At 36.0% G+C, this 19,364-nt stretch overlaps 1 protein-coding gene and 1 long non-coding RNA gene across 2 annotated transcripts; one reads left to right on the top strand and one right to left on the bottom strand.

Annotated features, from left to right (window-relative positions):
* Nucleotides 1–442: 442 nt before the first annotated feature.
* Nucleotides 443–11,371, bottom strand: LOC105261931 (uncharacterized). Its single transcript, XR_009342789.1, has 7 exons — nt 10,638–11,371; nt 9,718–10,571; nt 9,367–9,627; nt 9,141–9,301; nt 8,345–8,478; nt 867–930; nt 443–800 (listed from the first exon to the last, which is right to left on the bottom strand). It is a non-coding gene; the product is annotated as an uncharacterized LOC105261931 (long non-coding RNA).
* Nucleotides 11,372–12,116: 745 nt separating this feature from the next.
* On the top strand, nt 12,117–18,730 carry LOC101899190 (UDP-galactose transporter senju). Its single transcript, XM_059125536.1, has 5 exons — nt 12,117–12,943; nt 13,011–13,103; nt 13,163–13,280; nt 13,349–13,535; nt 15,909–18,730. Coding segments are annotated over exons 1-5 (1,167 nt in total). The 5' UTR covers nt 12,117–12,942; the 3' UTR covers nt 16,677–18,730.
* Nucleotides 18,731–19,364: the final 634 nt, after the last annotated feature.

A 19,364-nucleotide genomic window follows, 5' to 3' on the forward strand; every position in this document is an offset into this window, starting at 1 on the left:
CTATGCTCATACCCCTGGAACGATTTAGGCGACGATTTTTTTCGAAGATAAACGGTGAAAGCAATTCGTTGTCTATAGGTGTGTCTGGTTACCCTAAAATTTGTAACAATTGTTACAAATTTGTTGCGTGCGTACCGCGATTGCTGAAGATTAATTTTTTGTATTATCGGCTGAGCGAGGATTTACACTTGTAATTACCGCTCCAGCCGATCTTAAAAAAATGAATGAACCGGATACGGTTGGGTGTCAAGGTGCTGCCAATGTTCCTCTTAGTACATGGTACTAAGATCATATGCAACCATGGGTAACGATAGGGCTCGCCAAGTGCGATCAAAGAGAAAGAGAATAAACAAGAGAGAACAAAAAAAAAAGGAAAAGTGGGAAGATTGCGTCCAATGGCTGCCATATAAAAGGGGTAACGGACAGAAAAATTCGCCATTAAAGTTTTGGTAAACGGGCAAGGAAAAATTTTTCTAAGCTAAAATTTAAAAAAGTGATCCCATAAAAACACCAAGTTAGTGGAATTAAAGTTTTCGTGATTTTTTTATTTTTATTTGCCGATTGTTGTGTATGTGTGTGTGTGACCAAAATTTCATAACACCCCAACAAAAGACGGCTAGATATCTGACCCCTCCAAGTTTTCGGTGGAGGAGGTCAGTAAATTTTTTATATAAAGATAAGCGCTGCTGCCCAGAAAGTCCGTGAGTGAGGCTAAGCCCCGGTCCGCCAAAGTACCGGTATTCAAACAGTGGTCGGCTCGGTAGGTCTGATGCCGAAAAGGTCAAAAAGATCATCAATATCTGGAAAGAAAAGAAAATATATAAGTACAGAATCTCCAGGTAATAATTTGTATTATTAAAACTTACCGAGTCCTGAACGGTTGGTGCGGCCAAGCGGCATACATATATATATATATCTTCCTCCTGCGGCCTGGAAAAAAAGAAGAGAACTTGGATTAATAATTAATTTGAATGAAAAATGGAATGACACCAAAATTTTGTACTGACTAGTTTAATTTAATGTAATTGTCTGTAGTTTAAGTGTGATTGTCCTTAGTGTATAGAATTTAGGTTAAGATTTTTATATTGTGAAAATTTCTAACGCCCGGTTATATACCTGAGCGTAGGGTTAGACCGTCGTACGAAGGGAGAATTCTGGTTTATTGGCAATTTTGGACATAAGGTAACGTCCGTAATATCCCCTTAACAGAGCTCTATTAGGGAGGGAGTAGATGCAAAAAGTGGCCAAATTGGCAAAAATTTTTATGTACTCTTCGTAGACTGTAGCGGCCCGAGCGATTGGCTCATATAAAAAAGATAATATCAGGTGTTAGGAATTTAAAAGTCAATATTGTGCAAACTTGTTTTATTGTTAGGATTAAGACAAATTAAAATATGTCAATAAATTATTTATATGTATAAGTGTTAACAGTCGATATGATGTGCTAATTTGTAAACTCTTGGGGGAATATAGGGTGTAAATTGCGTGGTAAGTGTTAGTGGAATGCGGGGCCCTTAAGATATTTAACGATTATTGGACATAAGGGTCAAGGTTGGGTGGGCCAAGTGTGGGTGCAATTTCCACCAAGCACCCTTGTCACCGGTGTATGCAGTGTTTGTATTTTTGTTGGTTTTGATGTTGTAATATGTCCCCTTTTTTTTTAATTGTTAGGTCCCTTGGACTGTTGGTGTCAGGGTTGGAACCGACCCTGAGCAAAAAGCTCCCCTGAGCAGCTGGATACACACCACAGTACCGCATAAGGTGGTAACCATAACAATATGGCGCCCAAACTGAAACGATAATAATCGAAATATTCAGTGCAATAACACCGAGGCACTGTTCAATAGACCATTTAAGAAAATAGATTAAAAAACGAATATCGCATTTTTCTTGCATAGCGAATATCGCAACCACAACTTCGCGATCGAAGTCGTGTTAAATGTGCAATATTAGCTTTAAGTCTGAGAAAAATTAGGATATTCGTTTCCAAATCGAATGGGTCAAGTGCAATAGCTCTTGTTCGTCTACTGTAACAAATGATGTATTGTGTGATGACCTGTACTGTTTACGTTTTTGTTTGTATTTAGAGTAGATTAAATAGTCTGTAGTAGACATAAGGGAATAAGTGCAATAGCCTCTGGGACGAAGTGAGTCGCAAGAGCATTGTATTTTATTACTCTAAATACGAGATCTTTTTCCTTCGCAAGAATTAGGAAATTGCCGTAATGTCTATTTACATGTAATATGTTTTGTCCACTTGTTTAAATCCACGTCTTACAATACACCGTGACAACCTAAAAGGACACTTTTCGTAAAAAAGCGTAAAATTATATAAATCAAAACCACACACTTGCCAGACAATTGAAAACACATCCTATTACCTCATATTTTGAAGAAAGTAATATTGTTGTAATATCTGTCTAGTTCTGTTCAGTTTAAAATATATATATATATACATTTTTTTATTTTTAGTTGATATTTTTTTTTGTTCATTCGTATTTATGTTATTTATGTTTGTGTTATCATAAGTTCTTATTGTGTTGTGTTTGAATTGATTTTTATGTTATTATTATTTTTACTTATTGATAGATTTCTATATTTATTTTTAAATTTTGTTTTTTTTTGATAAATAGATACTAGTTAAATTTCCGTTTTCTGTTTTAAATTTACTAATATTGTCCTTCCATTTACAGTTCGCATTTAAATAGATATTTAATTTTTGATATTGTGTTTTCTGAATTTTATGCATTTTTGATCATTCTAATGAGTGAATATACGTCAGGGAAAAGACAAAGTAAAAGAAATAGAGTTTTAGCGTTTGATAGTAGCAGGTTTCTGACTCAAACACCAAAGCCGAAGAATAAAAAGAAAAGAGGTGAAGAAACAATGGAAAATAGAGATAGTACTGTTCGAGATCTGTCCGGGACTATTAATAACCCCAATAATTTGCCTAACTCTGGTATCCAAAGGCCATTGAGCATGCAACCTGATCAAGTAAATCCGCCTAACGAGATGGATCAGCTCATAAGGGGGTTGGTCCAAGAGAGTGTAAGTGACGCTCGCAATAGTATAAGGTCATTAGTTCAGGAGAGCGTAAGTCAGGAAATGGGGAAAGTACATGCTGCGATACAACATTTGAATGAAGTAATCGCCAGGTTATCTATAGATAGACCCCCGACGGATCAAACCCAGGTACCCCACGTTCCTCCACCCACTACTCAGCCTCCACCCACTACTCAACCTCCACCTATCAACACCGAATACCAGACACACTCAAATCGTCATGCCACTGTAACACCGTCAATTTATAGACTGGGACCCAATATGGGAATAAGAATTGAAAGATTCGGATTGAATTTTTCGGGAAGGCCGAATAGTTTGTCGGTCGAAGATTTCATCTATAGGTTGGAATATTTCCAGAGACATTACCGTTTAGCCTGGGATGAGATTTTAAATGAATTTCATATTCTTTTGTCAGGACCAGCCTATGAATGGTTTTGGCTCCAGCAAAGAAATTCAAACATAGCTGATTGGGAATCACTCAAATACGGGTTAACGGAAAGATTTAAGACTAGGCGGACATGTTTCGAGGCTATGAGGGATTTATTGGAACGGAAACAAATGCCAGGAGAATCGATCGATTCATTCTTCCATGATGTGAATTTGATGCGTTCTAAACTAGAGAAGCCTGTATCAGAATACGAAATGATTTCTCTAGTAAAGAAAAATTTACGGAAAAATCTTTCTAGCATAGTTTATGCGTTGCCAGTGAATTCTGTGGAACAGTTGAGGATTGAATGTTTAGAAATAGAACGTACATTCTTCAAAAAAGATAGCGTAGCACCACCACCAATACAATTTCCGCCCGTAAATAGACCTATTCGGGTTAGTGCTTTGCAGGAAGAGGAGTTAGAATTGAATAGGGTTGAAGAAATAGATGAAGTGGTAGAAGTTGCAGCTTTTACGAGCAACCCAATTCTCTGTTGGAACTGCCAAAAACCAGGCCACGGTTTTAGAGACTGTCCTGCAACACAAAGGGGTTTGTTTTGCTTTAAATGTGGCAGACCAAACACAATAACCCCTAAATGCTCGAACTGCGCTTCGGAAAACTCCCGGAAGAACATGGTTGCGACGGGAAACCATCGTTCCACCGAGCCCTCCAAGATAGTAAACCCGCCAATAAATTAGATTCAGATTCGGGAAATACTCAAGATTATGCCTCACGAAGACATTATTTACCCTTAGAATCTAGGCAACAAAACTACGAAAATGTTAAAGCAAGAATTTTCGGTGAAAGCAATAACGAGAACCCGAATCCGACTAAAAATACTAGCAAGAAAGAAAAAAGTAAAATAAGAATTATGAAATTAAGAAAATATCAAAAGGAAAACCGAATGAGGAAAAGGATTATATGCGATGCAATTGAGCGTTTTCAAGAGACTAAAGATCCTAGACCTTACGTTAGCGTTAAAATCGAAGGAAAAGAGGTTAAAGGGCTTTTAGATTCAGGTGCAACTGTTAGCCTATTAGGAAAACAGTGCCGTGAAATCGCCGAAGAATTAAACCTGCAAATTTTTCCATATGTATCAGCGATAAGTACAGCTTCAGGGCAAAGACATAGAATTTTAGGCAAGATTATAGTGAACATAGAGTACAAGGATAAAACAAGAGAAATTATTTTGTATTTGTGTCCCGACCTACAGCAGGATTTATATTTAGGGACTGATTTCTGGAGATTATTTGAGATAGCCCCAGAAATCTTTTCATTGGAAGAAGTCAATTTAGACCTCCAAATAAAAATTCATGGGGAATCCAAAAACGCAAATACCAACATGCATGACCTAACTGAAGACCAAAAAATCAGGTTGTCAGAAGTTGTAAGCAAATTTTACACATTCGAGGAGAAAGGATTAGGATGCACAAGTCTAGAAAAACATGCCATAAAGTTAATTGAAGGCGCAAATCCTGTAAAGGATAAGCATTATCCATTATCGCCGGCCGTGCAGGATATTGTGTATAAGGAGATAGACAACATGCTCGCTCTAAAGGTGATTGAGGAGAGTGACTCCCCATGGAGTAATAGAACAACGGTGGTTCGAAAACCCGGGAAAAACAGATTTTGTCTAGACGCTCGAAAGTTAAATGCGCTTACTATAAAGGATGCGTATCCTTTGCAGAATATTGATGGGATATTGAGCAGAATCGACCAAACGCACTATATTAGCAGCGTCGACCTGAAATATGCGTTCTGGCAAATTGAGCTCGAAGAAGAAGCCAGACCATATACAGCTTTTACAGTACCAGGTCGCCCTCTATATCAGTTTAGAGTAATGCCGTTTGGACTTTGTAATGCGGCGCAACGTCTTTGCCGTCTAATGGATAAGGTTATTCCTGGTAGATTAAAGTCCAACGTATTCATTTACTTGGATGATCTTCTAATTATTGCGGATGACTTCGACAATCATTTAAGACTGTTGAGCGAAGTGGCCGATTGTCTGAGAAAAGCTAATCTTACGATCGGGATGAAAAAATCATTATTTTGTTTTCGCGAACTGAAATATCTCGGCTTTATCATTGGAAATGGATGTTTGAAAACTGATCCGGATAAAATCAGTGCGATCCTGAATATACCTGTACCCAGAAGTCCACGAGAAGTAAGAAGCTTCTTAGGAACCGCCGGATGGTATCGCAGGTTCATTAAGAACTTCGCGTCAATATCTGCACCTCTAACCGATACCCTCAAAAAAGGACAAAAGTTCAATATAAATTCCGAGGCTATGGAATCTTTCAAAACTTTAAAGAAAGCCCTTACATCAGCACCAGTGCTCCGCCACCCAGATTTCCGACGGGAGTTTTTTATCCAATGTGACGCATCGGAATACGGAATCGGTGCGGTATTATTCCAGAAGGATGACGACGGCGGAGAAAATCCCATTGCTTTCTATTCACAGAAACTAAATTCTACCCAGAGAAATTATTCTGTGACGGAAAAAGAATGCTTGGCAGCGGTATTGGCGGTGAAGAGATTTCGACCATATGTCGAACTTATGAAATTTACGATCATTACGGATCACGCCAGTCTTAAATGGCTTATGTCATTAAAGGACTTGAGCGGACGACTAGCTCGTTGGTCCTTACAGCTCCAAGCGTATGACTTCGCCATTGAACACCGTAAAGGTTCAGAAAATGTAGTGGCGGATACTTTATCAAGGATGCCGGTTGACTCAGATGTCGTAATTGAAGAGATTAGTGAGGAAGAACTCTTAGATTTCGAGACCACAGCATTTGAAAGTGAGGAATATGTCGAGTTGTTAAACACCATAAAGCAAAATAAAGAAAAGTTACCAGATCTCCGCATAGAAAATGAAAAAGTCTATAAAAGAACAAAGAATTGCGATCCAGACACTACAGAATTTGAATGGAAGCTTTGGATACCGCAGGAAATAACATATGCACTAATCGAAAAATCACATAACTTTACGGAAGCTGTCCACGATGGCATATACAAAACCCTAAACCGCTTAAAAACATTTTATTATTGGCCAAAAATGATATCTCAAGTCAAGCAATATGTAAATAACTGCCAGATTTGCAAGGAAACAAAGCCATCCAATCAAAATATGCGTCCTACAATTGGAAATGAAGTAGTGACCGACAGACCATTTCAGAAGCTGTATATTGATTTCCTAGGCAAATACCCTAGATCAAAGAAAGGAAACTCCTACATATTTATAGTAATGGACCATTTTACAAAATTTATTTTCCTGCATGCAATGAAGGAAGCAACGGCCGAAAACGTCATAAAATTTCTGGAAGATCAAGTATTTCATACATTCGGAGTGCCAGAAATAATACATAGTGATAATGGGAAGCAGTTTGTGTCGAAAATGTTCGAAGAAATGATCAAAAGATACAAAATCAATCACATAACAACGGCTTACTATTCTCCCCAATCAAACGCGTCAGAGCGAGTAAATCAGTCCGTACTGGCGGCGATAAGGACCTATGTTCAATCGGATCACCGTGATTGGGATCTGTATCTTTCTGAAATTGAACAGGCTTTGCGTACTTCAGTTCACTCAGCAACCGGTGTGAATCCTTTCTTTGCGTTGTTTGGCTATAATATGTTTACGAGCGGAACAGATTACAAATTAGCGAGGCGGCTCCAATCATTAACTGACCATCAAATTTTGCAAATGAATAAAACCGACAAATTAAAGCTGATGAGAGAAAAGGTCCAAAAGAATCTACATAACGCGTACGAAAATAGTGCAAAACGTTACGATCAAAGAGCCAGACTTGTCAAGTTCCTACCTGGACAAGAGGTTTATAGACGGAATCATATGCTCTCTGATTTCAAAAATAACGTAAATGCCAAATTTTGTAAGAAATTCCTAAAATGCAGAATTGTTAAACCCATAGGTAATAACATGTATGAGTTGGAGACTCTGCAGGGAAAACCCCTTGGTAATTATCATGCCAAAGATATTAAGGTGTAGGAAGTGTGCAATAAATCTGTGATATAATAATAGTGCAATATAGATTTATAATTTTGTGTCGTAAACGTCCAATTTTATCAAACTATATGACTATTTGTAATTATATCTGGAGTTTATTGACTCATTTCATTTATACCATAAATTTTTTGTGCTGTGGACAGTCCCCTTTTTATATAGGTATTATTCTGACTATGATTATTTATGCTTAGAGATTATTATCTTGCTTACAATTATGCAAAAGAAAGTAAATGTTTTATCTAGCGACCAATGTCTTATATTCTAATTTAGCACAGAATTGAATGCCCGGCTTATGAGACTTCAGGGTGTGGGAGTTCCCCACGTTGAGCTACTGAAAGACATCTCCAACTCCAGCAAACCCTTATTTTTATGATCAACAACTCAAATAATTCTCAAATGAAATTATTTTTCTTATATTCCTTTTATTACCCAAGAGCCCACGAATGATTCTAAATGCCATTTGTACAATCGTCTTGAAAAATAGATTAATTTACAAATTATTCCTTTCGGTGAACGTTAGCAAAATATTATAAATCAATTATAGAGATTGAATACCTAAATTCCAAAACACCTTTAAATCAATCTCATTCCACAACAAGCAACTACTTCACGTATTTTTTTTTTTTTGAACACAATTGCTTCTTTTATTTTTTTTTTTAACATTCGGCTACTCTATGTATTTTTTTTTTTTTAAATAATTACTCCACGTAATTGTTGCCTAAAACTGAATGCTCCACGCATTTTGTTTTTGCAGAATATTTTAAATAATAAATATAAATATTTCAAATAATAATACTTCACAAAAATAAAAAGTAAACAAGACTTACCTGAAGGTTTATGATCCACAGGGGAACGTTGTTGTGTGGTGATGTAAAAAAGTCGATGAGGTCACGAAAAACTATTCCTTCATGCTGGCAGATTCATTGTAGCACTTTCGTAGCATTCAATTGGGAAAAAAATACTGAAATAAAAACACAAAAACATAAATTAGTTTGGCACAGAAAATACAAATGTTTTGTTTTGAAGCAAAATAAATTTGTAAAATTGTATGAACTGGCGATAAATTATCTTTCTGTAAAAATTAAAATATTCATAAAGGAACATTTCACCAAGAAATTGTTTTGCATTTTCCTATTTTCGTAAAAGAGTCGTCTCTAGAATACAACAACACAATCGTAAACAAAAATTCCAGTCATAGACAAAACAAATAAACATAAACAACACATAAACATAAAAAAACGCATAATCACTCCAAACTACCACCATTTGGACAGAGCCATACGATTGTTGTTGGTTTATCTACAACGCAAAGATTTCCACTATTACCTGAGCCACAATGCACAAATTTTAACAACGATAACAAGTTTTTTTTTGTGGGGGGAAGAATTACGAACATTGCACAATTTTTATATGACTCATTCATTCAGCCCTTTTTTAACCATGTATTCAAGAATGTCATATTTCTTTATGTTCGTTGTTTTCACTTTTTGTTTTCATTCCTTATTTTTTTCTTTTGTGCACAATTAAGTGTATTTAGTGGCCACCGCAAATCTTTGCTCACAAGAATCTTTGTTTCTTATTTGTATATTTTTCACGTTCAAGTTTTTCACACACAAAACCTACCTGGGGAACACAACACCGAAGAGCATTCCTCTATTAACGCCGCCACTGACTGAGACAGATTGTACATTGTAAATTGAATAGCGATTATTTCATATTGTCGTCGTGCGCCAAAATACAAATATTCTCAAATGGTACTTCACATACGCGAATGTTGAATTTACCTGAAAAGAAAATGAATTAAACAATTGCCTCGATGGAAGTAGTTGATAAATAAGAATATAATTACCTGTTTCTCAATCTTCATACAAATGGTATGAAGATGACGTTCATACATTTAACGTTGTTGAGTTTGTTTCAAACCAGCGGCGACGGCGACGTTCTGCTCGTCAAAGCGGCACCAAACCGTTGTAGTTGTAGCAAGCACAAGTATGTGTGACCGGCATTCTTGTCAATGGCGATGCGTAAATGTACACACATTCACACTTACCTTGTAGGCTGAGCCACCCCACATGGCCATTCATTGTGGAAATATGTACCGATATTTTTTCTGAAAAGAAATTTTGGTTAATTAAAATATTTTCTTTTATTGTTCTTTTTATAAAATTATTATAAACTAATTTTTTTTTAATATACTTACCAATATATCCAAGTCAATGTGGGAGCACAGCAGCGTGTTTTTTTTTGTGGGGATCAAAATCTATTTTTCTTTTTTTTAATTGATTATTTTATCCTGATGCTTTGCAGGAAAATGTTACAATCCAGTAACGCACATCACCATTTTCTCACTTTTTGTGTGAAAATGGCGAAGTTTTGTTGCGTGCGTACCGCGATTGCTGAAGATTAATTTTTTGTATTATCGGCTGAGCGAGGATTTACACTTGTAATTACCGCTCCAGCCGATCTTAAAAAAATGAATGAACCGGATACGGTTGGGTGTCAAGGTGCTGCCAATGTTCCTCTTAGTACATGGTACTAAGATCATATGCAACCATGGGTAACGATAGGGCTCGCCAAGTGCGATCAAAGAGAAAGAGGATAAACAAGAGAGAACAAAAAAAAAAGGAAAAGTGGGAAGATTGCGTCCAATGGCTGCCATATAAAAGGGGTAACGGACAGAAAAATTCGCCATTAAAGTTTTGGTAAACGGGCAAGGAAAAATTTTTCTAAGCTAAAATTTAAAAAAGTGATCCCATAAAAACACCAAGTTAGTGGAATTAAAGTTTTCGTGATTTTTTTTATTTTTATTTGCCGATTGTTGTGTATGTGTGTGTGTGACCAAAATTTCATAACACCCCAACAAAAGACGGCTAGATATCTGACCCCTCCAAGTTTTCGGTGGAGGAGGTCAGTAAATTTTTTATATAAAGAGAAGCGCTGCTGCCCAGAAAGTCCGTGAGTGAGGCTAAGCCCCGGTCCGCCAAAGTACCGGTATTCAAACAGTGGTCGGCTCGGTAGGTCTGATGCCGAAAAGGTCAAAAAGATCATCAATATCTGGAAAGAAAAGAAAATATATAAGTACAGAATCTCCAGGTAATAATTTGTATTATTAAAACTTACCGAGTCCTGAACGGTTGGTGCGGCCAAGCGGCATACATATATATATATATCTTCCTCCTGCGGCCTGGAAAAAAAGAAGAGAACTTGGATTAATAATTAATTTGAATGAAAAATGGAATGACACCAAAATTTTGTACTGACTAGTTTAATTTAATGTAATTGTCTGTAGTTTAAGTGTGATTGTCCTTAGTGTATAGAATTTAGGTTAAGATTTTTATATTGTGAAAATTTCTAACGCCCGGTTATATACCTGAGCGTAGGGTTAGACCGTCGTACGAAGGGAGAATTCTGGTTTATTGGCAATTTTGGACATAAGGTAACGTCCGTAATATCCCCTTAACAGAGCTCTATTAGGGAGGGAGTAGATGCAAAAAGTGGCCAAATTGGCAAAAATTTTTATGTACTCTTCGTAGACTGTAGCGGCCCGAGCGATTGGCTCATATAAAAAAGATAATATCAGGTGTTAGGAATTTAAAAGTCAATATTGTGCAAACTTGTTTTATTGTTAGGATTAAGACAAATTAAAATATGTCAATAAATTATTTATATGTATAAGTGTTAACAGTCGATATGATGTGCTAATTTGTAAACTCTTGGGGGAATATAGGGTGTAAATTGCGTGGTAAGTGTTAGTGGAATGCGGGGCCCTTAAGATATTTAACGATTATTGGACATAAGGGTCAAGGTTGGGTGGGCCAAGTGTGGGTGCAATTTCCACCAAGCACCCTTGTCACCGGTGTATGCAGTGTTTGTATTTTTGTTGGTTTTGATGTTGTAATATGTCCCCTTTTTTTTTTAATTGTTAGGTCCCTTGGACTGTTGGTGTCAGGGTTGGAACCGACCCTGAGCAAAAAGCTCCCCTGAGCAGCTGGATACACACCACAGTACCGCATAAGGTGGTAACCATAACAAATTGTTACTGGAAGTCGTCTGTTAACCCAAAAGTTCTGCAAAAGAGAGCGGTTGGAGAGAGAAATGTTGACAGTTCTTTTAGTGAGAGCTTGCAAATTCTTGCTGGAAAAATTTCTTCTTGCAATCACTTGCAACTCTTCTTCTTCTCATTCATCGACATTCAATCAGATGTTTTCTATTGTTTGTTTATTTATTTTTGTGCTTTCAATTTGAAAATATTTTTCTGGAATTAGCAAGACTAATAGTTTTTGGAGAAAAACTTTACAAAATGTGAAAAACGTAAATGTTAATATGTAATAAGAAAATAAAAGACTATTTCCAACATTTTCATTTAAAAAACTTGTAAAATTAGTATTGCTTCCTTTGTTTTAATTCTCCTTATGGGGGACAAATTGGTTTGTTTTGACAAATCAGCTGATTAGTTGCAAGCTTCTGCAGGAATACCGTCTGTTTACTTTTCGTAATTTCCTTGCAAAAGAGAGTAAAACTACCTTACACTCTCAGAAAGATGTTGCTGGACAATTCCTGCAGGAAAAGTAACCAGACACACCTTATATTTTCATTTGCCTATGCTTGTATGGTGAAAAACGTTGCAGACGTACGTCAGGCATTAGGTAGGGGCGTACGAGCGATTTCAGACACACAGCTGTTCTGTCAAAGTCATAAATTCCATACGTCTTACGTTAAGGTTGTGAATTTAATGAAAAAATAATAAAATAATTTAACGATATTAACAGAGTATATAAGCAATAGATTAAAGTAATAAAACAATCGAGCGAACACAGCAAATAACTTATACAAGTTGTTTCGTTTTTAACATCATACGAATGCGCTTTAAATCACAATTTCCACAAAAGTCTTTCAAGTGATATCATGATAAACAAAATTTATTAACAAAAGGGCTACAAATTTTTATTGATATGAAAGAAATTATTAAAGTGCAATTAACGGAACATTATATGACAAAATAACATTTTTGGTTAAACGTGTGCAACCACCTTCTACCTGTATCAAATCCAAAATTGAAATCATTGCAACAACAATTCCGATATAGAATTCCCTGCAAACAACAAGAAAAGCAACAAACATACGTCGATAATTGTGTTGTGTGTTTTCCCAAATTATGGTTGGGCATTTAAAGCAATCTTCATCAGTCTAGAAACAAAACAAAAACCTTCAGCTATTCCTCAATACAGCACCCCAAAGAGTACACAATACATTATTGTTGATTACATTTAACAAATGAACTTTATATGTAGTCTATGAGCGATAAAAAAAAATACTAATTGGAATTGAGTTCTTTTGGTCTGTTATCAACAAGTTTCCCTTTCCGCAAGTATGCTATTCTTAGGAATTGCAGACGCATTTATTTATACAGCTTGTTGGATACAAAAGTAATAATTTACCATCCAATAGAAATTGTGAAATTAGCAATCAATTTAATATCAATAATTAATTTAGTGGCCAACATGGCAATAAATTGGCGTGAATTGTTTCCAACGAAACTTACATTTCTCATATTTATCCTGTATATGTCCCTTTTTATTGGGCAAGGTAAGTGAGAACATTCAATTTTAAGATGTTATGTTACTAACTTTTATGTCTCCTTGCAGGGATATTTGTAACCGCATCACAGGAATCCAATAATTCATATAGTTACAATACCGTAACAGTGGTTCTTCTAACGGAAGTCTTAAAACTTTTAGTTTCAGCTTCGCTATATCTCAGAGAGTGAGTCCAAATTTAATTTGTAACATGTATTTTTTTAATATAAGTATTTTCCCCGTTTTTTTTTTCAGTCACAATTTTACATCATTGGTCAAGGATGTCCGTAAAGATTCCAATGTTATGTTATTGTATTTTGTTCCCGCCCTTCTCTACTGTCTGTACAACAATTTGGCCTTCGTAAATCTATCAACATTTGACCCCACAACATATTATTTGTTATTGCAGCTACGAGTTGTCATAACTGGTATTTTGTTTCAGGTAAGTTAACATATTCAAATATTTAAGAATTGTTAATTAATACAATGTAATATTTGAAATTGGTTTAACCATTGTTGGTAGGAAATGTGTTAAGCAAGCCAGACATGATACAACTGGTTGTACAACTTGGAGAGGTTGTATTAAAGATTGTATCGTCTGTGACCCAGTTGTACGAAGTTGTGTCTAGGTTGTACAAAGAATCAATATGATTGATATTTGGCATGTTGTACCAACCGATTGTAATGCTAGCCACACATGGGCATGTCGCGGTAATGTTTACCAGGGGTTAAGGCAAAAATTAATAATGAATAAAAACTATTAAGCCAACTATGGAGCATGATTTTTTTTCCGGTGTCATCTTAACTCAAGTAAACTTTACGAAGTGTGAAGTTGTACACTAAGTTGTATCGTTTGTGACCGAAACACACAATTTGAGTACTCTCCAAGTTTTACAACCAATTGTATCGTGTGTGGCTTGCATTACAGGTATTACTCACTGTATCAATTGAAACTTGTTTAAAAAAATGCTAGGCAATAATATATTTTTTTATGTCCGCAGTCTGTTGAAAGCGATAATTGTTTGGTCCAAACTTTGCACGTTCTGATATTTCTGTCAATCTTTAATTGAGTGAACAATTTTATATCAAGGCGAAGCGGATACACCATTGTCACATTTTTTCGACCCTGCCTGCGTGAGAAATTTGACATTATCACGACCCCTTCCTTCTATGTTCATAACTCGCATGAAATGCAAAATTAATCGCGGATTTTCTTCAAAGGTGCCGATATTTCTCTCAGAAAAAAATGTAGAGGAAATATGGCCCATGCGGGCAAATCACTGTAGTGTTTACAAACAACAATTTTTATATTATCAAATCAATTTCATATAAGTCGTTGGGAACTTCTCACATATCAATATTTACATCAGACTTATGTGAGGTGGGACTTGAACTCCCACTCCCTTTTTTACCTACGCAAAAAGGCTCAGTATTTTTATACCCCCCACCTTTAAAAGGAGGGTATATAAAATATGTCATTCCGTTTGTAAAACCTCTAAATATTCGCCATGGTGCCCATTAAGTATATATAGAGTGAGATAAAAAAAAAAAAAAACTGCAACATAGTCAAACGACATAATTTTTACATTTTTTTTTTAAATTTTATTGAATGAAAGAAAAAATGTCAGAAATAGCATCAAATTTTAGAATAAGTTTAGATTTGTTAGAATTGGTCGTCTTTGGCACGAATTACGGCCTTCAAACGGCCAATGAAACCGTCACACGCTGCCCGAATGTTGCTCTGCGGTGTTTGTGTGCCATTCCTGACGAATCGCTTGCTTGAGATGATCGGCACTTTGGCATTTTTTAGTGCCAACTTTGCTTTCCAAAATACTCCAGACACGATAGTCCCACGGATTGGTATCCTGAGATTTTTGTGGCCATTATGCGCTGGAAATTAAGCGAGTAACCTCATTTTGTAGCCATTCTTGGGTGGCGCGCGCTGAGTGCGATAGTGCTGAGTCCTGTTGGAAGGTTTAAGGTCTGCAGCCAAAATGTTTGCATGCCCAAGTCTTTAATGCACCCTCCAGAATATTTTCGCCATAATATTCGGTCGATTAATACGAGCGGAGAGCGACATCGACAGTTATGGCGGCCCACGCCATAACCATGGCCGGCGCTTGACTTCTGGTGGCCAACCGAAGGTACACATTTTCAGCTGACCTCTTTGGCAAGCGCCGATCACACGATCAGTTTGTTTGTTTGTTTACCAACTGCTGGACAACGAATATTTTCTCATCGGAGAAAACCAAATTCGGCAGTTCACCACTTTCGGCCAAATTGGTATATGAAGTTCGTTATGAATACTACAGCCTATGGCAGAAAATTGTCCGTGCAGGTCCACGCCTTCGTATAGCCCCCATATAACGGTGCCTCCCGATATTCGGTATTTTGATGATTTTAGTTTGCAGTTCATAATTTATACTACAGCCTGTGACAGAAAATTGTCTGCGCAGGTTCACGTTTTGGCATAGCCCACATATAATGGTAATTTTAACTACATTATTCACCGATTTTTCGCTTTTCAATATTGTAGTGGCTTATGGCAAAAGTTGCATATGTAGGTCCACGTCGTCGTCTAATATTACGGCTACATTCGATATTTTTAAGATTTTAACAGAATTTTTAACGAATTTTATTTGTTTTGAAAATTGTAATGCCATGAAATGCCGAACTCACACCTTTTTTACTTGTTATAATTAAACAGCTGCACATACAAGAAATTGATATCAATAATTAAAAAAAATATATCGTAAACAAAACTCTATCCTCCAATTGTTAAACTTCCTAATAATCTATTATCTTTTATTTGCAGATAATTTTCAAAAAATACCTCTCAAAACGACAATGGATCTCATTAGTCTTATTGACAGTCGGCTGTATGCTAAAGCAAATCAACTTTAGCGGTATCTACAGTGATAACAACAACAGCAATAAAGATGACACATTGAAAAACCTTGCCGCAACAGAGGCTACAAAAGCACAACACTTTAGCCAGAAAAATATGAATGGTTTTGATTTTAGCATAAGTGCTTTGCTTATATTGGCCCAGACCATATTCTCGTGTCTTGCCGGTGTCTACAATGAATATCTGCTGAAAGACAAGGGATCCGACGTAAATATATTTGTGCAGAATGTTTTCATGTATTTGGATTCGATTGTATGCAATGTTGTCATACTTTTGCTGCAGGGCGATCTATTCTCCGCCTTTACGGCCGATAGTCTGCAGGCAATATTTCGCTTTAAGGTCATTATCATTATTGTAAATAATGCCGCCATCGGTATTGTGACAAGTTTCTTTTTGAAATACATGAATTCAATATTGAAGACATTTGCCAGTGCATTGGAGCTAATGTTTACGGCGGTCTTGTGTTATTTCCTCTTCGCCATACCCATTTATATTAATACAGCCTTGGCCATTGCGGTGGTGTCGTTTGCCATTTATTTGTATTCTCAAAGTCCGGTGGTGAATTTGGGTAAAGTACGACCGCCGACAAGTGTCAGTGATTTAAAGTCATCGTCACAAGACCGTAAGAAATTGTTGGATGATGAAGATACTGATTTGGAAATGGACATGGTGTAGTAGTCAATTTGTTTTAGTTGTATACATTTTAAGTACATGAACTACTGTATTGTATTCTATTTTTTAATATTATTATTTTTATTTTATTTTTATGTTAATGTTTTATTGTTTTTCCATACCTTTAGTTTCATCAAACAATGTAGGTTTATATTTTACAGATGCCGGTATTAATTGTCCTGATTATCTGCACCTATATAATCCCTTTTATGTTTTGTTTTTTATTCCGGCTTATCATCTTTGGCTCCTTCATGGAGTTACCGAAATTGATGTTTATTAAATCCTATTGCAATTTTTTTTTGTGAATAAGTTTAATTTAGTTATAACCTTAGTTATAGACACATATGTTAATTGTGTGCTGTTTATTTGTTTTTAATTTGAAAATGCTCTCTTCTTTTCATAAGAAAAATATTATTAATTATTAAAAAAGAAAATCTTTCCAGTAAAATAGCCATTGTTTAAGTATGTTGGTCATAATTGTTATACCCTACACCACAAGGTGGTCAGGGTATTATGTCTTTGTGCATTTGTTCCTTTTGATGATCCGCATAGAATCACATTCTGAGTCGATTTATGCATGTCCGTCCGTCCGTCCGTCTTACCATATATTTTTGTAAACAAAGTACAGGTCGCATTTATTGCCCGATTCCGATGAAATTTTGCACAAATAAGGACGAACCCTATTGGAAATAATCGGTCAAAATTTAGGTATAGCTCCCATATATATTTTCGTCCAATTTGCCTTATATTGTGCACCAAACTTGTAATATCACCCCAAATAGTATGTAATTTTGCACGTACAACCAAATTGGACCTGATAATAGGTATGTCAAATTTGATCGAAATCGGTTGAGATATAGATATATCTCCCATATATATCGTTCGTCCGATTTGTTATTTTTGTCCTCCGCAGCCGTATTATGCACTCTGCAACAACGATATTTGGGGAAATATATCAAATACAGCTAAGAAATACCTTTTCCAAATTTTATCGAGATCGGTTAATACTTTGATATAGCTTTCATATATATCTTCGTCCGATTCGCCTTGGAATGGAATTTGGTAGTACCAAATTGAGTCGAGAAACCAGTATGTCTAATTTGGTGGAAATCGGTTCAGATATAGCTATAGCTCCCATACATATTGTTCATCTGATTTGTTTAATTTGCCCTACATAGCCGTAATATGGACTCCGTGGAAACGATATTCGGGGAAATATATCAAATACAGCTCAGAAATACCTTTGCCAAATTTTATCGAGATTTTGTTATAGCTCTCATATATATCTATCCGATTTCAAGTTAATTGTACACCAAATGGATAATACAAGCCCGAATTGAAAAGGCACAAATGCCTCGACAAATTTAGTAGAAATCAATTCAAAGGAGGATATTCCTCCCATACATTAGTTCCTTTGGACTTTTAATTATTACTATAATCATTGCGGGTATAATTTAATTCTCACAAATTCCCCATTAAAACTTTGATTTGTTATGTTGAGCTCTACTAAATATGCAAAGTGGTGTAGGGTATTAAAAGTCGGCTCCGTCCGACTTTAAGACTTTCTTTACTGGTTTTCCTTCTGCTTTAAGAAGCTAGAAATTAGCAAATTGTTTGCCATTGTCTCAGTTTTGAGTAGATTATTTTTTTAATTACTCAACTTTCATTTATGTCCATCTTGGAAATAATACATTTAATTGGTTTACCTTACGTCTTCAGAGAAATAAAACGCTATAAATGACGAATTTTCCCCTTCATATCCTCCTCCTCCTCGCATTATTTTTCGTTGTATTACACATGTTTCATTTGATTTTAGGCGAGGTAAGACATATTGTAATTACATATGTTAACATTAGTTATTTCTCTTATGATTTGTTAAAACAAAGACTTATTTTTAAGATATAAAATTAAAAAAAAAACAACTTCTGAGATATAGAAACTCTATACTGGCAATAGAATGAGATTTTTGCTAGCCTTATTTAACCAAAGTCTAATGATATTTGTAAAATTGAGTTTTTATAATTGCAAATAAAAAAATAAAACATTTTACTATTTTACTTGGCATCGATTTTTTGTGATCTTTGAGAAAATGAATTGATTGTAGGTTTCTTGGAATACAAAACAATAAAATATTCCAGGCAAAATAAAATATTGCAGAGGAATTGTCTAGGCGTGGGTCCGAATCAGCTACTATTGAAGTTGAGAACTCGGTCAAACCACCTCTGTGCCACTTCCTGCAGGAAATTCTTACACACTACTCTGAGAGAATTCAAAAAAATGGCTGGACAAAAGGGGACGAAAATCTCCAAGTGAATCTGAGCCACACTCTCGGAAAAGAGAACAAAGTCGCTATTGTCCTTGTCGAAACCTGACGTAAAACTAGTAGGTAAAAGCCATTATCACAGGCCACTGAGGGCAGCGACCTCGAAATGGGACAGCGGTGATATTGACTAGTGAAGAATCTGTCAAGACGAAGAAGACATTGAGACGATCGAACATTTGCTCCGCCACTGTCCAGCACTCACGTGAGGGAACCTAACCTAACGTAGGTCTCTTGGAAAATAACAGGTTAAGAAGCATCCATAACCCTGGATTAGCATCTTGACAAATGAGGCCTCGGTTACCAGATCAACAAGCAAAATAGCGGCATCTGGGTTTGGAAAACCCAAATACTATTGTTGAATAGCTCTG

This window comes from Musca domestica, unplaced genomic scaffold (assembly GCF_030504385.1).
Source record: "Musca domestica strain aabys unplaced genomic scaffold, Musca_domestica.polishedcontigs.V.1.1 34, whole genome shotgun sequence".
Classification (NCBI taxonomy): domain Eukaryota; kingdom Metazoa; phylum Arthropoda; class Insecta; order Diptera; family Muscidae; genus Musca; species Musca domestica.